General features: G+C 45.5%; 1 protein-coding gene across 1 annotated transcript in view; it reads right to left on the bottom strand.

Moving 5' to 3' along the window:
• Tmem273 (transmembrane protein 273) overlaps positions 1 to 14576 on the bottom strand; it is a 32086-nt gene extending 17510 nt beyond the window's left edge. Inside the window, exon 1 of the mRNA XM_038349620.1 lies at positions 14494 to 14576. Within this exon, the coding sequence (XP_038205548.1) occupies positions 14494 to 14539 (46 nt within the window). The 5' untranslated portion in view covers positions 14540 to 14576. The remainder of the gene's footprint in view (positions 1 to 14493) is intronic.
• Positions 14577 to 15650: the final 1074 nt, after the last annotated feature.

Genomic DNA, 15650 nt, shown 5'->3' with positions numbered 1-15650 from the left:
GGCTAACGCTCCCTGCCACCTTATTTGGGCAGAATCAGGGTGTGTGATTCCCAGTTGTGGGCTGGTCGCCATGTGTCATTCTATAAGTATCTGAGCTAAAAATAGGGGTGGCCACCCTAAGTGTTTGTCAACTGATGCCTGGTCACATTCATCTGGGTACTTAAACATTACAGAGTGGGTGGTGGGTCCTAACTTTAGATCTCATGAATTCCGACATTCCGGACTAGAGGAAATGGGCCTCAAATGTCAGGACCAGCATCCATCCTGCCATTAAAGAGTCCACACACCAACAAGGAACTGGCATCAGGCCAATCCAAAGTGCCCTGAGGAGATCATGAGTTGCCAATGAATGACCAAGGAGATTTGAATAAATGTCTGTCATCATCTTTGATTGCTTGTCTGCTGGTAGCATCTCAATGTTTTTCTGAGGGAGCTACTTTACATGATTTTTGTTGTGTGCATGGCAGAAGGGGGCTGGCTCCAGGACAGCCTTGTGAACTACAGCGATCACTAACTAAGGGAACAGACCTGATGTATCATCATCATGGAAAAGCAGGCTGTCAAGTGAGGTGGCAATGGAGAACATTGGCTGGAATAGGAAACTATTTAGAATAGATGCAGAGAAACCTGGTGAGAACATGCAAGCAGCGCAAGCCCTTATGCTCCCTGGGCCTTGTACAATGCTTCCCCACTTCAAGAAGTCTGCTAGAAGTCTCCTATTATGCTCTGTTGGTCCAGAATCACTCCTGTGCCCTCCTCAGACCTCTCCCCTTGGGACTTGTTCTGTGGCACAGAGGTTCCAATAATACAAGGAGAGGTATGTTCCGTGGGGCCAGGATGGTACCTGAGCCCCCTTGGAACTTGGATTCCTCTCCTGATTGGCAGAGAACAAAAGTAGAAGGCAGAGTCCTGACCTGACCTAGCAATCTCTCCAAAGCTACTCCGTGTGAACCTAGAAGTAGTTTGAAGTCTCAAAGTGATAAGATCAGGTTTGTAAAAAGCGAAGTTGAGTTCAACCACAGAGACAAACGAGCAAGAGCATTGCGCATGCGCCTCTGGGGCTGGAACCAACTGCCGAGCACACCTCCATCTTCTGCCTGGGGCATGCTGCTACATGATGGGAACTGAGTAGCGGTTGGAAGGGGCTCAGAAAGGACCCAGGGGATGCGAAATTAAAGGGACAGTCCGGCTGGTTTTCAGGACACTGTTTGAACCTGAGCCTTGTTTTTCTCCTGGGAAAATGGGTACATACGACCCTGGTGCGTAAGAAGCACTGCCATTATGTGGTGTGTGTCAACCTTTGTCCCATTAGAACACTGGGGACATGCTGTCTGGCCCTGGTTATGTGGTCCTTTCACTCCCCCTGTCTGTGTGGCTTCCACTGGGGTCTAGAACCTTTTGTGATGCCATAAATTATAGAAACCTCAGGTGCCCTATCACGAGCCCCAAAAAGCACCAGAAGCAGCTTTTCCTGAGTCGCCCTTTCTCGTATCACAACCAGATCTTAGCCCCCCAACTTTAAGTAAACAGGATGTCCCCACATCCTCCCATGACTCTGTATGCCCCAGTCTTTCTCTGAAAGAACCAAGATTGGAGATAGAGCGGTACAGATCAGAACATGAGAAAACAGCAGAGAACAGAGCACACAGGCAGAGAGGGCTACAGGAGCAAAGAGGCACAATGGCTGTCCCTGGTACCCAGGGAGCCCTACCTGTGGCAAGAGAGTCCCCAAGGACTCAGAGCAATCTCTTAATCCAAACACCTAGGCAAGCCCTTGGACTTGACACTCAGGAAGATGGGCGGAAAGGGGGAGAACGGTCACACACAGGAACTGTCTGTCCGTACAGTGATTGGGCAGCAAAGACAGCCAAGGGGACACTCAGCCCTGCCTGGGGTGTTGGGAAACTTCTACAAGCTTACAGTTTAATTAAAGATAGGAGGACTAATGGGAGCCAGTGAAGAGGGGTAGGAGGGGTGACAAGGGCAGAGAAGGAGGCAGGGATGAGGGCCAGGAGGCTTGAGAAGGGGCTGGGAGTGTGAGAACCAAAGAGGTAGCTCAATGGGGTATTAGCTCTTAGGGTACTGACTGTCATGGTGACCTCAAACAAGCATTGGGACAGCCCCCCAGGTCTCCTTGTTGCTGTCCTGAGGGCCGGAGGGCATGTTCTTGCCTGTGTTTTGCCCAGCTAGGACATGGCTACCCTGGGCAGGAGGGAGAAACAGGAAGCCATAGGAGGCCACCGATGAGGAGGCCATGAAACATGAGCAAGCGCCTCTGCCTTCCAGAAATAGTACCATAATTAAGAGGAGAATGATAACAGTGGGTGACCAGACAACATCAAAACTTGGGCCCATACTGTTTTCCCGAGCAATCTTGGCTAATTAATTCTTAAAGATTCACACACTGGGATCCAAACACTCAGCTTACAGAAGCCAAAGCTATCGATAGCTTCTCAGACTAATGGAGGGGCTGGAGGTGGGTGCTGGCTTGGGTCTGAATGAGAACTTTTGCAAAACTGGGGAGTCCTGGGATGGTCTGGGTTCATTCTTACCTGGAGGTAAAGACATGTTCTAAACCACACCTGGCAAGGGAGTGGCTGCAAGCCCGGGTTGGGGGATAGACACTAGGAGAAGGTGAGCGTGGTGGATGTTAGCAAGGTGGGCAGTGCCCTCCAAGGAATTCTGGCCCTCACCAGGCCCACACTCACTAGGGAAAAGATATATTACATGTCCAAACCCATTAGTGAGTGCCTGAAAGCCTCCCTGTGACCTGAGGAGGGGAGGTTACAGGTAGAGAGAGGCACATGGAGGATATCAGAATCTGGAATTCCCTTCTGCCGCCCACCCCTCTCTCAGTGACTTTGGGCTCAGCGTGGTGGTGTGATGAGCTCGGTGCCACCGGCAGAGTGTGGCTGTGTGAATCCCCTGGCTATGTGTGCCCTGAGTGAGAGGCAGGCAACAGCTGTCTTTGCACCTGTAAACAAGCTACCCACTTAGAGACTGTCTTCTTCCGTCCTGGTGGGGAAAGATGGGGCTCTCAAGGGAGTGCTCAGTCCGGGAAGAACGGTGCTCCCAGCAAGGGCGAAGACTTACAAGAGGAGAAAGGCCTGCAACCCCATCTTGGGGCTTCAGCTCGGAGCTGCCTTTGTGGGGCTGTTCTTGGCAGTGAGCAGGGAAGCAGCCTCAGTGCAGAATAACTAATTAATGATGGTAAAGTATCAGGAAAGAGGGAAGCGCTGTATAACCGCTAAGTGGTGGGGTTATTATTATTCATGCAATATTCATACTGTACTCTTCAGCCTTGGGAAGCTTTGCGAGAGTCCCGCGGGACCTGCTGAGGGAAGCACAGACTCGGGGCAGCAGAGCTGTGGGATGGCAGCTGGCCTGGCCCACGCGAGGGGCCGTGACACTGCAGAGAAAGCAGCCACTAGCAGCTGATATAGGAGTCCCAGGGCGAGGCTGCCAGATTCGCATCTGCCTCTGTTTACCAAACCAGGCTGTTGAGTGAGCCCTGCATCTTGCTCTAGGTGTCTCTGTAAAGGCAACTCCTGATGTTTGCAGAGTTCAGGGTGTGTCCCGTATTTAAATATTTAAGTTATAAATCAAGCCACTTGCTGTGCCTGCCTCACCCTACCCCTTCACTCAGAAACCCACAGTCCCCTTTTGAAGAAAGAAGTCTTGCTGTAATGCTTCCAGAGGCAGTGTGGGCAGAGCAGGAAGAAGCCAGGCTTGGTCCCAGGTGCCTGGGACCCCAGACGCTCAGGACTGGAGATGAGGCCTACTGCTGGTAGATCCTTCCCTTGTCTAAGCTTTTGCTTTCCCCTAGACTTCTGGATGGTGTTAAATCATGTCCTATCTCCATCATTTGGGGAGAGGAGACCCTGTCTTCTGGGTATCTGGTCTGCTGGTGGCTGGAAATAAAAGCAACCTCTCCCTCCCTCTCTCATCTCCAGGGCAACCACTATGCTGAGGTTCTTCCTGTCTTCACACATGCCTTTGCTTGCATTTGGGGGCTCCCATACCCACACATGCCCTTCCCCACAACTGAGTGCTGACCTATGTCTTGAACTTCACAAATATTTCCTGGCAAGATCAAGAAGAGGAAACACCTTTGCATTGTACATACATACACACGTGTGCGTGCACGTGTGTGTGCATTTATGTGTGCCTACAGTATCTGGGAACACAGAACACAGTCCTCTCGGGGTGACTGATCTCAGGAGGAGACAGTAACTCACATGTCTGCATATGAGTGATATTAGGTATAAACCTGGGACAGCCCAGCTCTGCAAAGGTCTCACACCAGCATAGGAAGCAGACCATCATTAGGAGTTTACCTATCATCAGGGGTCACACATGGCTCAGTGGTCAGAGCTTGTCAATGTTACAGGAATCCCTGATGTTCAGTGCCCCAGGGCAGCTCAAGACTCTTCACTGAGTCTCTTCAGAACCCTTCCTACTTCTGCTTAGCTGCAGATGGCTGCTGTCACACAACAGTGTGCCCGCCCTGCCCAACATTATTCTCCAGTGAAGCTAGACCTTGACTGCCATCAGCTGTGACAGAAACAACCCCTTGACCACACTCTTAGCCTTGGCCTGCACACTATTTCTTGTGGGAAAGCGTGAATGAGGAGTGCAATTGAGTCTCAAGGGGCCAGTGTTGGCCCTGATGGCTCTTGCACAGTTCTGGCTAGTCTTGGGGTTGGCACAGCTGGGCACCAGGCAGAACCCTAGGAGTGAGCAAACCCAGATTTCCCTGCTGAGAATCTAATGGAATCAAATGTAATAAAAAGATCAGTTGGAGCAATTCTTGTAGATAAATGAGGGTCTGGATGTGAGATTAGGAGGAAGCGCAGACAGTTTAGTTTGTGAGCTGGTGAGCAACCTGCTTTTAGCCTCTCAGCCACCCCGCCCCCCGTGAGGCATTATTCCCCTTCAGGATCCTCTGGGATCAAGGATATTTGATGGAGATCTGGTAACACCAACACCCTCTAGGATAGCCTTACTCCAAATCAGCCACCCTCCAAGTGTGCTCCTCTGAGTCTGGGAAGGTGGAATGTGCTTCCTTATTCCAGTTCCTCACACTAAAAATAACTAAAATCCCTCTGTACCATATTTCAAAACAAATGCAAGTGGAACCTGAAGGGTAGAGAGAAGGCAGAATGCCCAGGACTCTGAGATTTCTGGAATAAGTAGAAAGTGGATGCCCTTGGATTCCCTGCATGATATATCTCAGCTCGGATACTAGTGAAGCCGCAGTTGAGGGTACCCTCACTGTCAGTTCAGCAGGGTTCAAAATCACCTAGGAGATGTACAATGGTGTGTCGGTGATGGTGTAGCCCCTGAAGGATAACTGAAGATGGACGATCCTCCCTGAAATGGGGGTCACCCCTACGGATTGGGAGCCCAGACTTGGGGAACAATAGGAGAAAGGGTGATGGCAGATGAGAGCTGGTATCTCCACTGCCTGGTCAGCCTCATGATCCCCCCACCATGAACTCTGCCAAGATGGACAGTATCCTGGCAAATCGTAAGCCAAAATCCATCCTTTATCTCATGAGTTGCTTTCTGTGGCCACTAGGTCACAGCGTCAAGAAAAGTAAACAATTCACCCAGGAGCCAAGAAACACCAAGAAGCACACGTGTAAGAGTCCCAAGGAAAGCCAGTTCTCCTCCAGGCATGGCGGCACCTTCCCTAACTCTGGCTTCCAGGTGAAGATGGGAGGACTTCGAGCTTGATGCCAGCCTGTATGTTAAGTTCAAGAACAACCTGAGCTGCATACTAAGAGCCTGTACGAAGAAAGAGAGATCAAGCAAGATGGAGGGTGGAGTCAAACAGAAACTAAGAAGCTTAAACAGTGAGGTACTTGCAAATGCAAAAGACAATAAAAATGTATGTATAAGAGGGAATTGTCAAAGAATATTTGTCTACTTAATGAAAATCACACACACCCAAACATGTGGATCATAGCTAACACTGCCCGAGAGAGAAAAATCACATCACTAAATTCTTGGAAAAGAAAGGCTTTAGTCCATAATCTATCATTTCGAGAAACTCAAGGACAGACAGCTAAAGACGCTCAAAGCAAGTAGAGGAAAGTTAGGTGGTAGGGTGGTTATCAGAAAGAAATTGAATTGAAAAGAGAAAAGCAACACTGAAAATCAGTAAAACAAGGAACTGTTTCTTTGAAAATATGATTCAGTTGAGAAATCCTGACAAGATTGACAGAGGACACTCTAAAGCAAAGTAAGGAATGAATTAGAACTATCATTCAAAGATGATGCTGATGGTCACAATGGCAATAACAAGAATTAATAATAACAACAATAAGAAGAAAATGTTATGAAATGTTCTACATATAAAATTTTGCCAGTTTAGAAAAATGTATCAATTTCCCAAAACTTACAAACCACCAGAATTCACTCACCACTGAACTATATATTCTGAATAGCCTTAAGATACAGTAAGGAAACTGAACTTACTTAGTAAACTCCCCCAAAGGAACACATATATCCATACTCTTTCGTGAGATAAGTCTAGCAAGAATTAAAAAGGTTAGCAGCAATTCCTTATCATTATTTCTGAATATGGAAGAGAAAGGAATGCTCCACCCATGTTTTGAAGTCCACCTCATCCTAATATTAAATACAGACATGAGCCGCACAACAGCACACGGAACCTCGTGAGCACAGTTACCAAAATCCCTGCCCATAATCAATCAAAGTAAAAATTAAAGATGGCTAAGTGGAGTTTTCCAGGACATAGACTGATTCGATATTTGAACATCAGTCAGTGTCACCTGCCATACCCACAGGGTACAGAAGATAAGTCACATGACCATGTAAGCAAGGCAGTACATTAGGCCACATTCTATGATGCTACACTCATCCATGACAAAACCTCTCTTAAAACCAGAGATGGAGGGTACCTTCTTCACTATCACAGAGACTATCTGCAAGCTTACTGTCAGCTGACAGCACTTGTAATCAGCAGTTCTTAACCTGTGGGCTGTGATCCCCACAGTGGTCATATATCACATATCCTGAATATCAGATATATACATTATGATTCATAATGTATCAAGGTTGCAGTTATGAAGTAATTTTATGGTAGGGGTCACCACAACGTGAAGAACTGTGTTAAAGGGTCACGGCATTGGGAAGGTTAAAAAGCACTGTTCTTAATGGTGAGAAGTAAGGTACCGGTCCACTTAGATCAGGAACAATGCAGGGGGATCTGCTGCCACTGCTTCCTTTCAGTTCAGTGCTAGAAGTCCTAGCCAGGCCAGCAAGATAAGAATAGGGAGTGAACATGGGGTGCGGTGGGAGGAAATCCTGACCTTATTTGCATATAATATAATTGTCAGAAGAAAATCCTAAGTAATCAAACAATAACTCCCAGAATAAGTGAGTTCAACAAGGTGGTGAGACTCACATCCACACGTACAAACAGCGGGACTTCTTTACATGCAACTATGCAGAGGAGGAAAGACTTGAAAGACAATACAACTCATAATCACCTGAGAACACTCAGACATGAGTCTAAACATGCACACTCATTCATGTACTGCACACTGAGGAGAGAAATGAAGAATATTAGTGAGTTTCTAGAAGATACATACATAAGAAAGATGTCCTATTTCTCACAATTGGTCTACAACTTTATGCAAATCACATCAAAAAGCACAGTAAGGTTTTCTGTGGATATCCTAAGACTTTAAAGATTCACATGGCTGGAATAATTAGAAGGGACTACTAGACAAGCTAAAGATGTTCTGTAGCTTGGGACTTGAGGCTGCTCCCGTGGCAGAGACAGACATGTATCAGCAGAAAGGAGCACCAAAATCGATTCCACAAGTACAGCTATCTGCTTTTTGACAAAGCATCTGATTCAGGTCAATGGAGGAAGGATAGGGTTTTTTTTCAGCCAATTGTGCTGAAGCAATCAGAGACCTGTAGGTCAAAAAAAAACAATAACGACAAAATACAATAGCAAATACAATACACCTAGATATGAATTCTTAAGACACACAAAAAGACCAAAGTGCATCATGGTGGCTGAGGTGGCGCCATAGTGTATAAAGTTCTCACATGTAGGTGTGAGACCTTGAGTTCAGACCCCCAGCACCCACATCCAAAGCTGGGCACAGTGATATATACCTGTAATCCCAGAGCTGGGGAACTAGAGACAGGGGATGCTAGGAGCTCACTGCCCAGAAAGCCTAGCTGAATTGGTGAGTTTCACGATCAGTAAGAAGATGGAGGGTAATAGCCAAAGACGCCTGATGATGACAGTAGCCTCTAGCTCACACATATAACTTGAACATCTGCACACACTTGTATATACACACATACGAACACATATATACATACAAAATACCCACATACACAAACCAGATTTAACTGCAAAGCATGAAACCGTACAAGATTTTGGATAGAAATCCTGAGGACTTAAGATTAAAATTTCTCAGGGTTCTTATCAAAAGAAAAGCCTGTCAGAGAGAAGCAAACTAGAAAGTTAAACTTCACCAACGTTAGATACGTTCAGGCTGGAGAGATAGTTCAGTAGTTAAGACCTTTTGCTGAACTTCCAGATGACTCCAGATTGGTTCCAGCACCCATATCATGTGACTTACAATCTCCTGTAACTTCAGCCCCAAGGAATCTGACATCCCCTTCTGGCTTCTGCAGACACAAACACACATGTGGCATACACACACGTAGATACACACAGAAACACACAAATAAAAACAAAAATAAGGCCAGATATAGTTCTGCCTTTGCTCTCAGAAGGCAGAGGCAAGCAGATCTCTATATGAGTTTGAGACTATCCTAGTCTACAAGGCAGGTTCCAGGCCAGTCAGGGCTATCTAGTGAGAACTTGTCTCAAGTTTTTAAACTTAAAAATTATAAAACAAAAAATAAGCCTTTACAATACTAATATTGTCTGCAGTCATTTGAAAGATGGTACTCACGCTTCTATATGGTTCAAAGAACACCTGAAAGTCAACAGTAAAACCCAGCAACCAATCCCTCCCCCCCAAAAAAAACTGAAGCCAGGGAGTAAACAGGTTAGAAAAAGGGACGAATCCCCAAAGGTAGTCCTGCTGTCTTGCTCTGTGGATGAACTGGCTCTGCCCACTTGTCCCAGGCTCTTCCCTTCCCACCCGCCCGCTGGCTAAGAGGCCCTGGTGGATGGCTCCCTTTCGACTCCTCCTGATGATCTGGCAGCAAAGGCGAGCAAACACTGATTCGTTCTCACTCACATCTCCTCACCGCAGAATCTAAAGCATTGTCTTGGCAAGGAACTGGAGCAAGGGAAAAGCTGTCAGGAAAGATTCGTACAAAGATCTCAGGGACTAAGAGCCAAGGAATAAAGTGATGAGTTTGACTTTGTAAGATAAAAACGAATTTAATTCTCTTTACCCTGGCCTCTGCCATCTTTTCATTATGAATTAAGGCAGTGGGTGGAGAAAGCCTCTCTCTTTCAATAATTCTGGCTCCTTCAGTGAAAGATGTTTCAGGCCCCGGAATGTAATTAAAGTGATATTGTATTCCTTTTAGTCTCATGATTATAATAATACATAGAATTCTGCAGATGCTCCAACACCATTAAAACAAAGACAGATGGCTGGCGTTTCTGCTGGAATTTAAATCCTTGGGAGTGTTTCTTATGGCAGGACTCTGAGAACACAGATGATAAAATGCTGAGGACCTCTAACCAGATAGTACCAATGGATATTCTTCAGTCAATATTTAGCACAACTTAAACGTATTGACCATCTAGTATTTAAGTAGAGGTTTTGATGACCACAGTCCAAGACCTAGTTTTGGGTCTTTTAATATAAGGTCAACAGTGCTTCAGCCTTTCTCGTGCAATCTGTACCTCCATCCACGAAGTTGAAGGTAACAGCATTGCCATGTTGTTTTGGGATACAAAAATTGGTCATTTGAATGCAATCATTAGGGAAGGTTAGATAACCCCAAAGTGAGGATTGCTGTGACCGTGTTGGCGTGACAAAAACATCACTGGACTGAACAACCAAGTCCATGTGTACTTCAGCCTAGAGGAGGCCAAAATGATATGGCTGCTCCATGCAGTACCTGCCCTTACATCAAGGTGGTAACAACCACTGTGGGAAATACTGAAAGGCTATTCACAGATGATTAAAGTATTTTATTAGCATTACAGTTTCTAAGGCTCGTGACTGTATTATAGTTATGTAAGGGAATGATTCAGCCTTCATTTTCAATTGACACGGTATGTTTGCATGTCTTTATAGGGTACAGAATAATGATTCTACATACACGTACAATGAGCAATGGTCAGCTAGGGAAAACTGCAGTTTCTTTCCCTCTTCTCATGTCCCTGTAACTGGAAACTCAACACTCCCCTAGCTCTTCTGGAGTGCTCCACAAATTCCTGCAGATTGCAATCACCCCGTTGTATAGCACAACTAATGAAAACCCAGAGACAGATATTGAGGTTCAACTTGAAGATCAGAAAAGCAAAACAGTCAAGCCGCTAGAGAACTCTTACCTTAATGAAATCTTCAGACTGAAAGAGAACAAGTTTCTGTCTCATACCACTTTACATTCCTCTCTAGTGCTGGGATTAAAGGCATGCACCATCACTGCCCAGCCTCTATGGCTAACCGGGATGACTGCTGAGATTATAGGTATGTGCAAACACTGACTAACCTTTATGTCTGACTAGTGTGGCTGCTTTGCAATGACCTTCAGGCAAGCTTTATTTATTAAAATACAAATGAAATATCACTACATTTCCCCTTTTGTCTAAAATAAAAAGAAGGCTATAACTGATAAAAGAAAAACTATATATATATATATAATAAGTACATGACTATAGACAATATATACAGTCAAAAATTCATCGACAATGTCTAGCTCATTTGCATTTGACAAATTCAGAGAAAATACTCTGTCATCTATCTCATCTTCATCTTGTACCTAATTTACTTTCTATCATAACTTGCTTACCTAGTAAACAAGGAAAACTGTAAATATCTAGTCTTCAATTCCCTCAGAGACCCAGGAAGGAAATAATATTACCAGAGTAAGCAAGAAGTGTGAGCAAGCAACTTCCAAAAACTCTGAGAAATGACAGAAATAGCTGGCTGTCTGGACAGTCACCCAAAGTTCCTCTGCAATGTTAGGGCATTCATCTTTGACCTACAGGCCTAGACTATCTGGAAGATTTTTCTATGAAGCAGGGTTTTTGAAGGTCTCTCCTGCCTTGTATGGGCAAGGTTTGACAGTCACTGTCTTTTGTGTCTTGCTTGTCCCATAAGGACATCATACTATCAGTAGTTGAGGCAAGGGCACTTTCTTGCTAACTTTTGCTACAAAGAAAGCAAACTCCATGTGGAGTTCCTTCAATGCCCATCGTCTTCTCTGAAGTAGACTGGTGCTGCCAGGAGAAGACATGTCTCATTATCATAAATGAAGAAACTGTTATTAGAATATCCTAAATGTCATATTCTGTAGATCTTTGAGGTGTTTGAAGATGACTTGTCTATCTAAAATCTATCTTTCTTTGACCTTGAAAAAAACTAATGTGACTACAAGTTTGATTACAAAAGGTGATTAACTAGTAACCTCCATTTTCTTATTATCCTATACAGTTGGTAATAATAACTTTCAAGGACTAGAAATTTGCATTTCATTGTTAAATGAGCTATATAGGTACAATACTTTGAACAAGATTAGAAATGCATGTACAGTATGTTTTAACAAAATTAATCTCAAATTTGTATCAATATACAAAATTTGTATACAACATACAAAATTTCTATCCAAAGTAAAACATTTAAAACTAGTAGTTGCTTTTTAGAAGTAGATTCAATAATCTACCTTTTTATCTTACCATATCTATATCCTCCCTTTCTTCTTTCAGAGTAAATTCAATAATCTACCCTTTTATCCTATCCTATCATATCCATATCCCCCCTTTTTCTTTTCAAAACAAAACCTTAAATTTAATTTTCTTTGTTGAGTTTTTTTCCCTGGCCATTACCAATGACAACATGTAAACAACTCCCCTACACAATGACAAATATCCATAACCCAATAAAAGGCCAAAATCCACCCACCCCACCTCTTGGGAATGTGGGTGTCATGTTCTTAAATTTACCTCCTACTGTTGGGGGAGTGGAAACAACATTTTTCAGGGATCCTGAAAAGAAAATTTGGGCTAATTGTCAAGTCCTGGGAGAGGTATCTGTATTATTTGTTGTCCAGTCTCTGTGTAATAGGAAAGTTCAGGGCTTGTCTCAAAGTCCTGGCTAGAGTAGCCTCTTAGGCTGGATCATCTCAGCTAGCCACTTCGAAACTGTTCTAAGCAGTTTGTAGTCCAAAGCCAATCTTTAGGTGGTGTTTTTCAGCTTAGTCGTGTTATCATAGTCCTGGAGGAATCGTCATTGTGGGACCCCATCCTTGTTCTGGAGACCTTAAAGGTCTCTGTTAGGCATACTCATGGTTTACTGAAGAAAACTGATAGAGAATCAAACCTGAAATCATGTGCAAGAAAGTAGATAAAACCTTTTTTCTAGAATTAGTTAGTACTTTATATGACCATTAATATCATAACAAAAAATTCTTTGACCTGGAATTTTTGGGTCAAACGCTGTAAACAACTTCAGCTTCTTCCCCACCCACCAAATGCCTCCATGAAGTTGAATCTATAAATACCCCTAATGCCTGATCCTGTGCATACACCATGAGACACTGTGCTAAGAAGACAGAAGGTGGTAGCAGGGTTAATTCTCTCAACTTCAATGGGAAGTGGGATGGATCATTAGCTGCCATTGACAGATAAGGAGACTGAGCACAGGGAAGGCAAAGAATATTCTGGAAGTCTAGAGCTAACCTCGGGGTCCTAAGGACACAGAGTGCCCGAAGTGTCTTTCCACGCAGCTGGGGGACTTGACTGAGCCAAGGTAAATGTTAGCCAGTACTTCACAACCCAAAAGCACCAAAACCTACCACATTCCAATACTTCTTTTAGGGTCCGCCAGCCTGAGCATCTCCAAAGCTATTGTCCGCAATTCTTCAATGAATTGCCTATTTATGTAATTTTACTTTATTTACTGCTTTTCTTAAATTCACAATTCCCTCCCTGGTTCCCTGGGGCAGACTGGTCTGTATTTCTGCCGGCCCAAAGCAGAAATAAGAGATTCTGCTAGCTCTGGCCCTCTGCTTGGCAGGAACACCGAGTTAGCTGTCCTGAGAACATTCACTCACTACTAGCTGGTTCCTACCATCTAATCACCGTCACTGCCAGGGAGCCACGCCCACATGTAGATGAGAGTGTCTGTCTTGACATGCTAATTCCCAAGATCTAGGTCTGTGCTGCCCCTGCCTGGCACAGGCACACATGGAGGGCAGCTGGGGGAATCTTTGTCTACTTAGGAAGCAGTCTGCTTGGTTCTCAGTTTTTGTTAGTTTTCTGGAAAACACTTCTTAAACCATAAGGCTGCTATCTTTTCAAAGAAACAAAGGTGGTGTGCTGCTGGACGTGAGCATAGCTGCCTTCCAAAGAAACAACAGCTGACATCCAATCTACAAAGCAGCACTTCTCCCCATCATTGTGGTCCACATCTCTGCATCCCCATCACTGCTGTCCACATCTCTGCATCCCCGTCACTGTGGTCCGCATCTCTGCATCCCCATCACTGCTGTACACATCTCTGCATCCCCATCACTGTGGTCCACATCTCTGCATCCCCATCACTGCTGTCCACATCTCTGCATCCCCGTCACTGTGGTCCGCATCTCTGCATCCCCGTCACTGTGGTCCACATCTCTGCATCCCCATCACTGCTGTCCACATCTCTGCAAATCTCTAACCATCTTGCTGAATTTTTTTCCGTTCTCCATGTTTCCTCTCCATGCTTCTCTGGATATTTTTTTCTTTCCTGTTGGGACCACTTTACCCCCGACTGTCTCCATCCTTCTACCTTTCAGGGCTTAGCAATAAAGGTGATTTCTAAAAATAAAGATGCTTCTGGGTCCACTCCACACAAAGTCACCAGGACTGGGGCGCCACCATCTGCCTCTCTCTGCTGTGCAATTATCTTGATTTGGGTCACTTAAGTTTAACTCAATTCTCTTGCGAGTCTACAAAGTAAACATTATTATCTTCCATTTCATTAGGTCAGAAACTGAAACTCAGAGTGTCAGAAGCAAATCCCAGTTTGTGATGAACAAAGCCACAGTTGAAGCAGATTGTTCTTAGATAGACTGGCGCTCTCCCCGACGCCACCCTTCTCTCCTCCCTCAGCCCAGCCAACACTTGTTTGAAACAGAGACGTTGCTCACTGTCCACCAGAGTCAGCAAAGCCACCTATCCTGGGGGATGTGTCATGATTCAGAGGGGAAGCCCATGGCTGTTCTCTACAGCTTCTGCTCACTAGGCTCCCAGGCTGGCAGAGGTAACACCCACCCCCATTTCCACCACCTGCCTTCACTTACCCAAGAGGACCAGGAGGGCTCTCAGTGTTGGGACCCTAGAGCTCATGGTGGTGTTCTGTTCTGGCTCCCATGAGAGCTGCCAAGTGAGCTCCAGGGATGGGAGCCGAGCCCCACGTGACTGACAAGGAAGGAAGCTCCAGCTGCAGCGGGTTCCTCTTGGCCCTTTGCAGGCGGGGTGGGAGGGTTGGGGGGGGGGTGAAGGAAGTCCCTGTTATTTGGACTGCTGGGTAGTGCGAAGTTAGCATATGCTGATGAGGGTCCACCGCTAGACTAGACGCTGAAGCAGTCACTATAAGTTCTCTGGCTCTCTGCATAGCTCTAAGACTGAACCCTCACTTCAGGTTGGTTTCTTCCCCAAAGGCCTCCCGCTGGCAAGTCTTAAAGCAGGACATTGTCTGCTGTGTAGAGAAAGCCAGACCTTGAGTGACCTCTCAGCCCTGGGGCAGGAACAGTAGTTGGCCTCTGCCACCTCCCCTTCAACCCTGACTCTGTATCCACACCACGGGCGTCGCTTCAGAATCTGGGAGGCCTTTTATTCTCCTTTGAGAATGACAGGCTTTGCTGCTGTTTTCTTGGGCTGCTAGGGTCAAACCCAGGACCTCTGGCATGTGAGACAAAAACTAGCTCTGGGCTACATCTTTGACTCCTGTTCTGCTCTGTTCTGTTTTCCAGAGATAGCTCATTGTGTGGCCCAGGTTGGACTTAAACTTTTGATCACCCGCCAAGACCTTTTTGTGCCGTGTTTACAGATGTGTGCAACCAGGCCCAGCTGAACGACAGTTAGGATGCCCACATGAAAGTAGATAAGGGTTGTGAGCTGAGTCAGAAGCAAGGGTGTTAATGGTTTCTAGAAGGAACTCATGATGAAGAAGAATGTGCGTTTCTTAACGTACAGCAAACAGCAGGATCTGTTCATAGATAAGCGGGGGGGGGGACACCACCTCATACTTTCAAGGGCAAGAGTATGAAGTAAAATTCCTGACTCCTGCTCATAACAGTCACCCACATGGTGACCTCTCTGCAGTCCGAGTGTCGCACACGTCTGTACTGACGAAGAGAGTGTGGACTTCCTATTGAAGCTCCCAGACCTCGAGTCTCACTGCCTCTCCCCGCTCAGCCAGCTGGCTTGAGGATCCGAGTACAGTGGGTAAGCAATA

The sequence above is a fragment of the Arvicola amphibius genome, chromosome 12 (assembly GCF_903992535.2).
Source record: "Arvicola amphibius chromosome 12, mArvAmp1.2, whole genome shotgun sequence".
In the NCBI taxonomy this organism is placed as follows: Eukaryota; Metazoa; Chordata; class Mammalia; order Rodentia; family Cricetidae; genus Arvicola; species Arvicola amphibius.
This window is presented reverse-complemented; position numbering and strand designations above follow the sequence as displayed.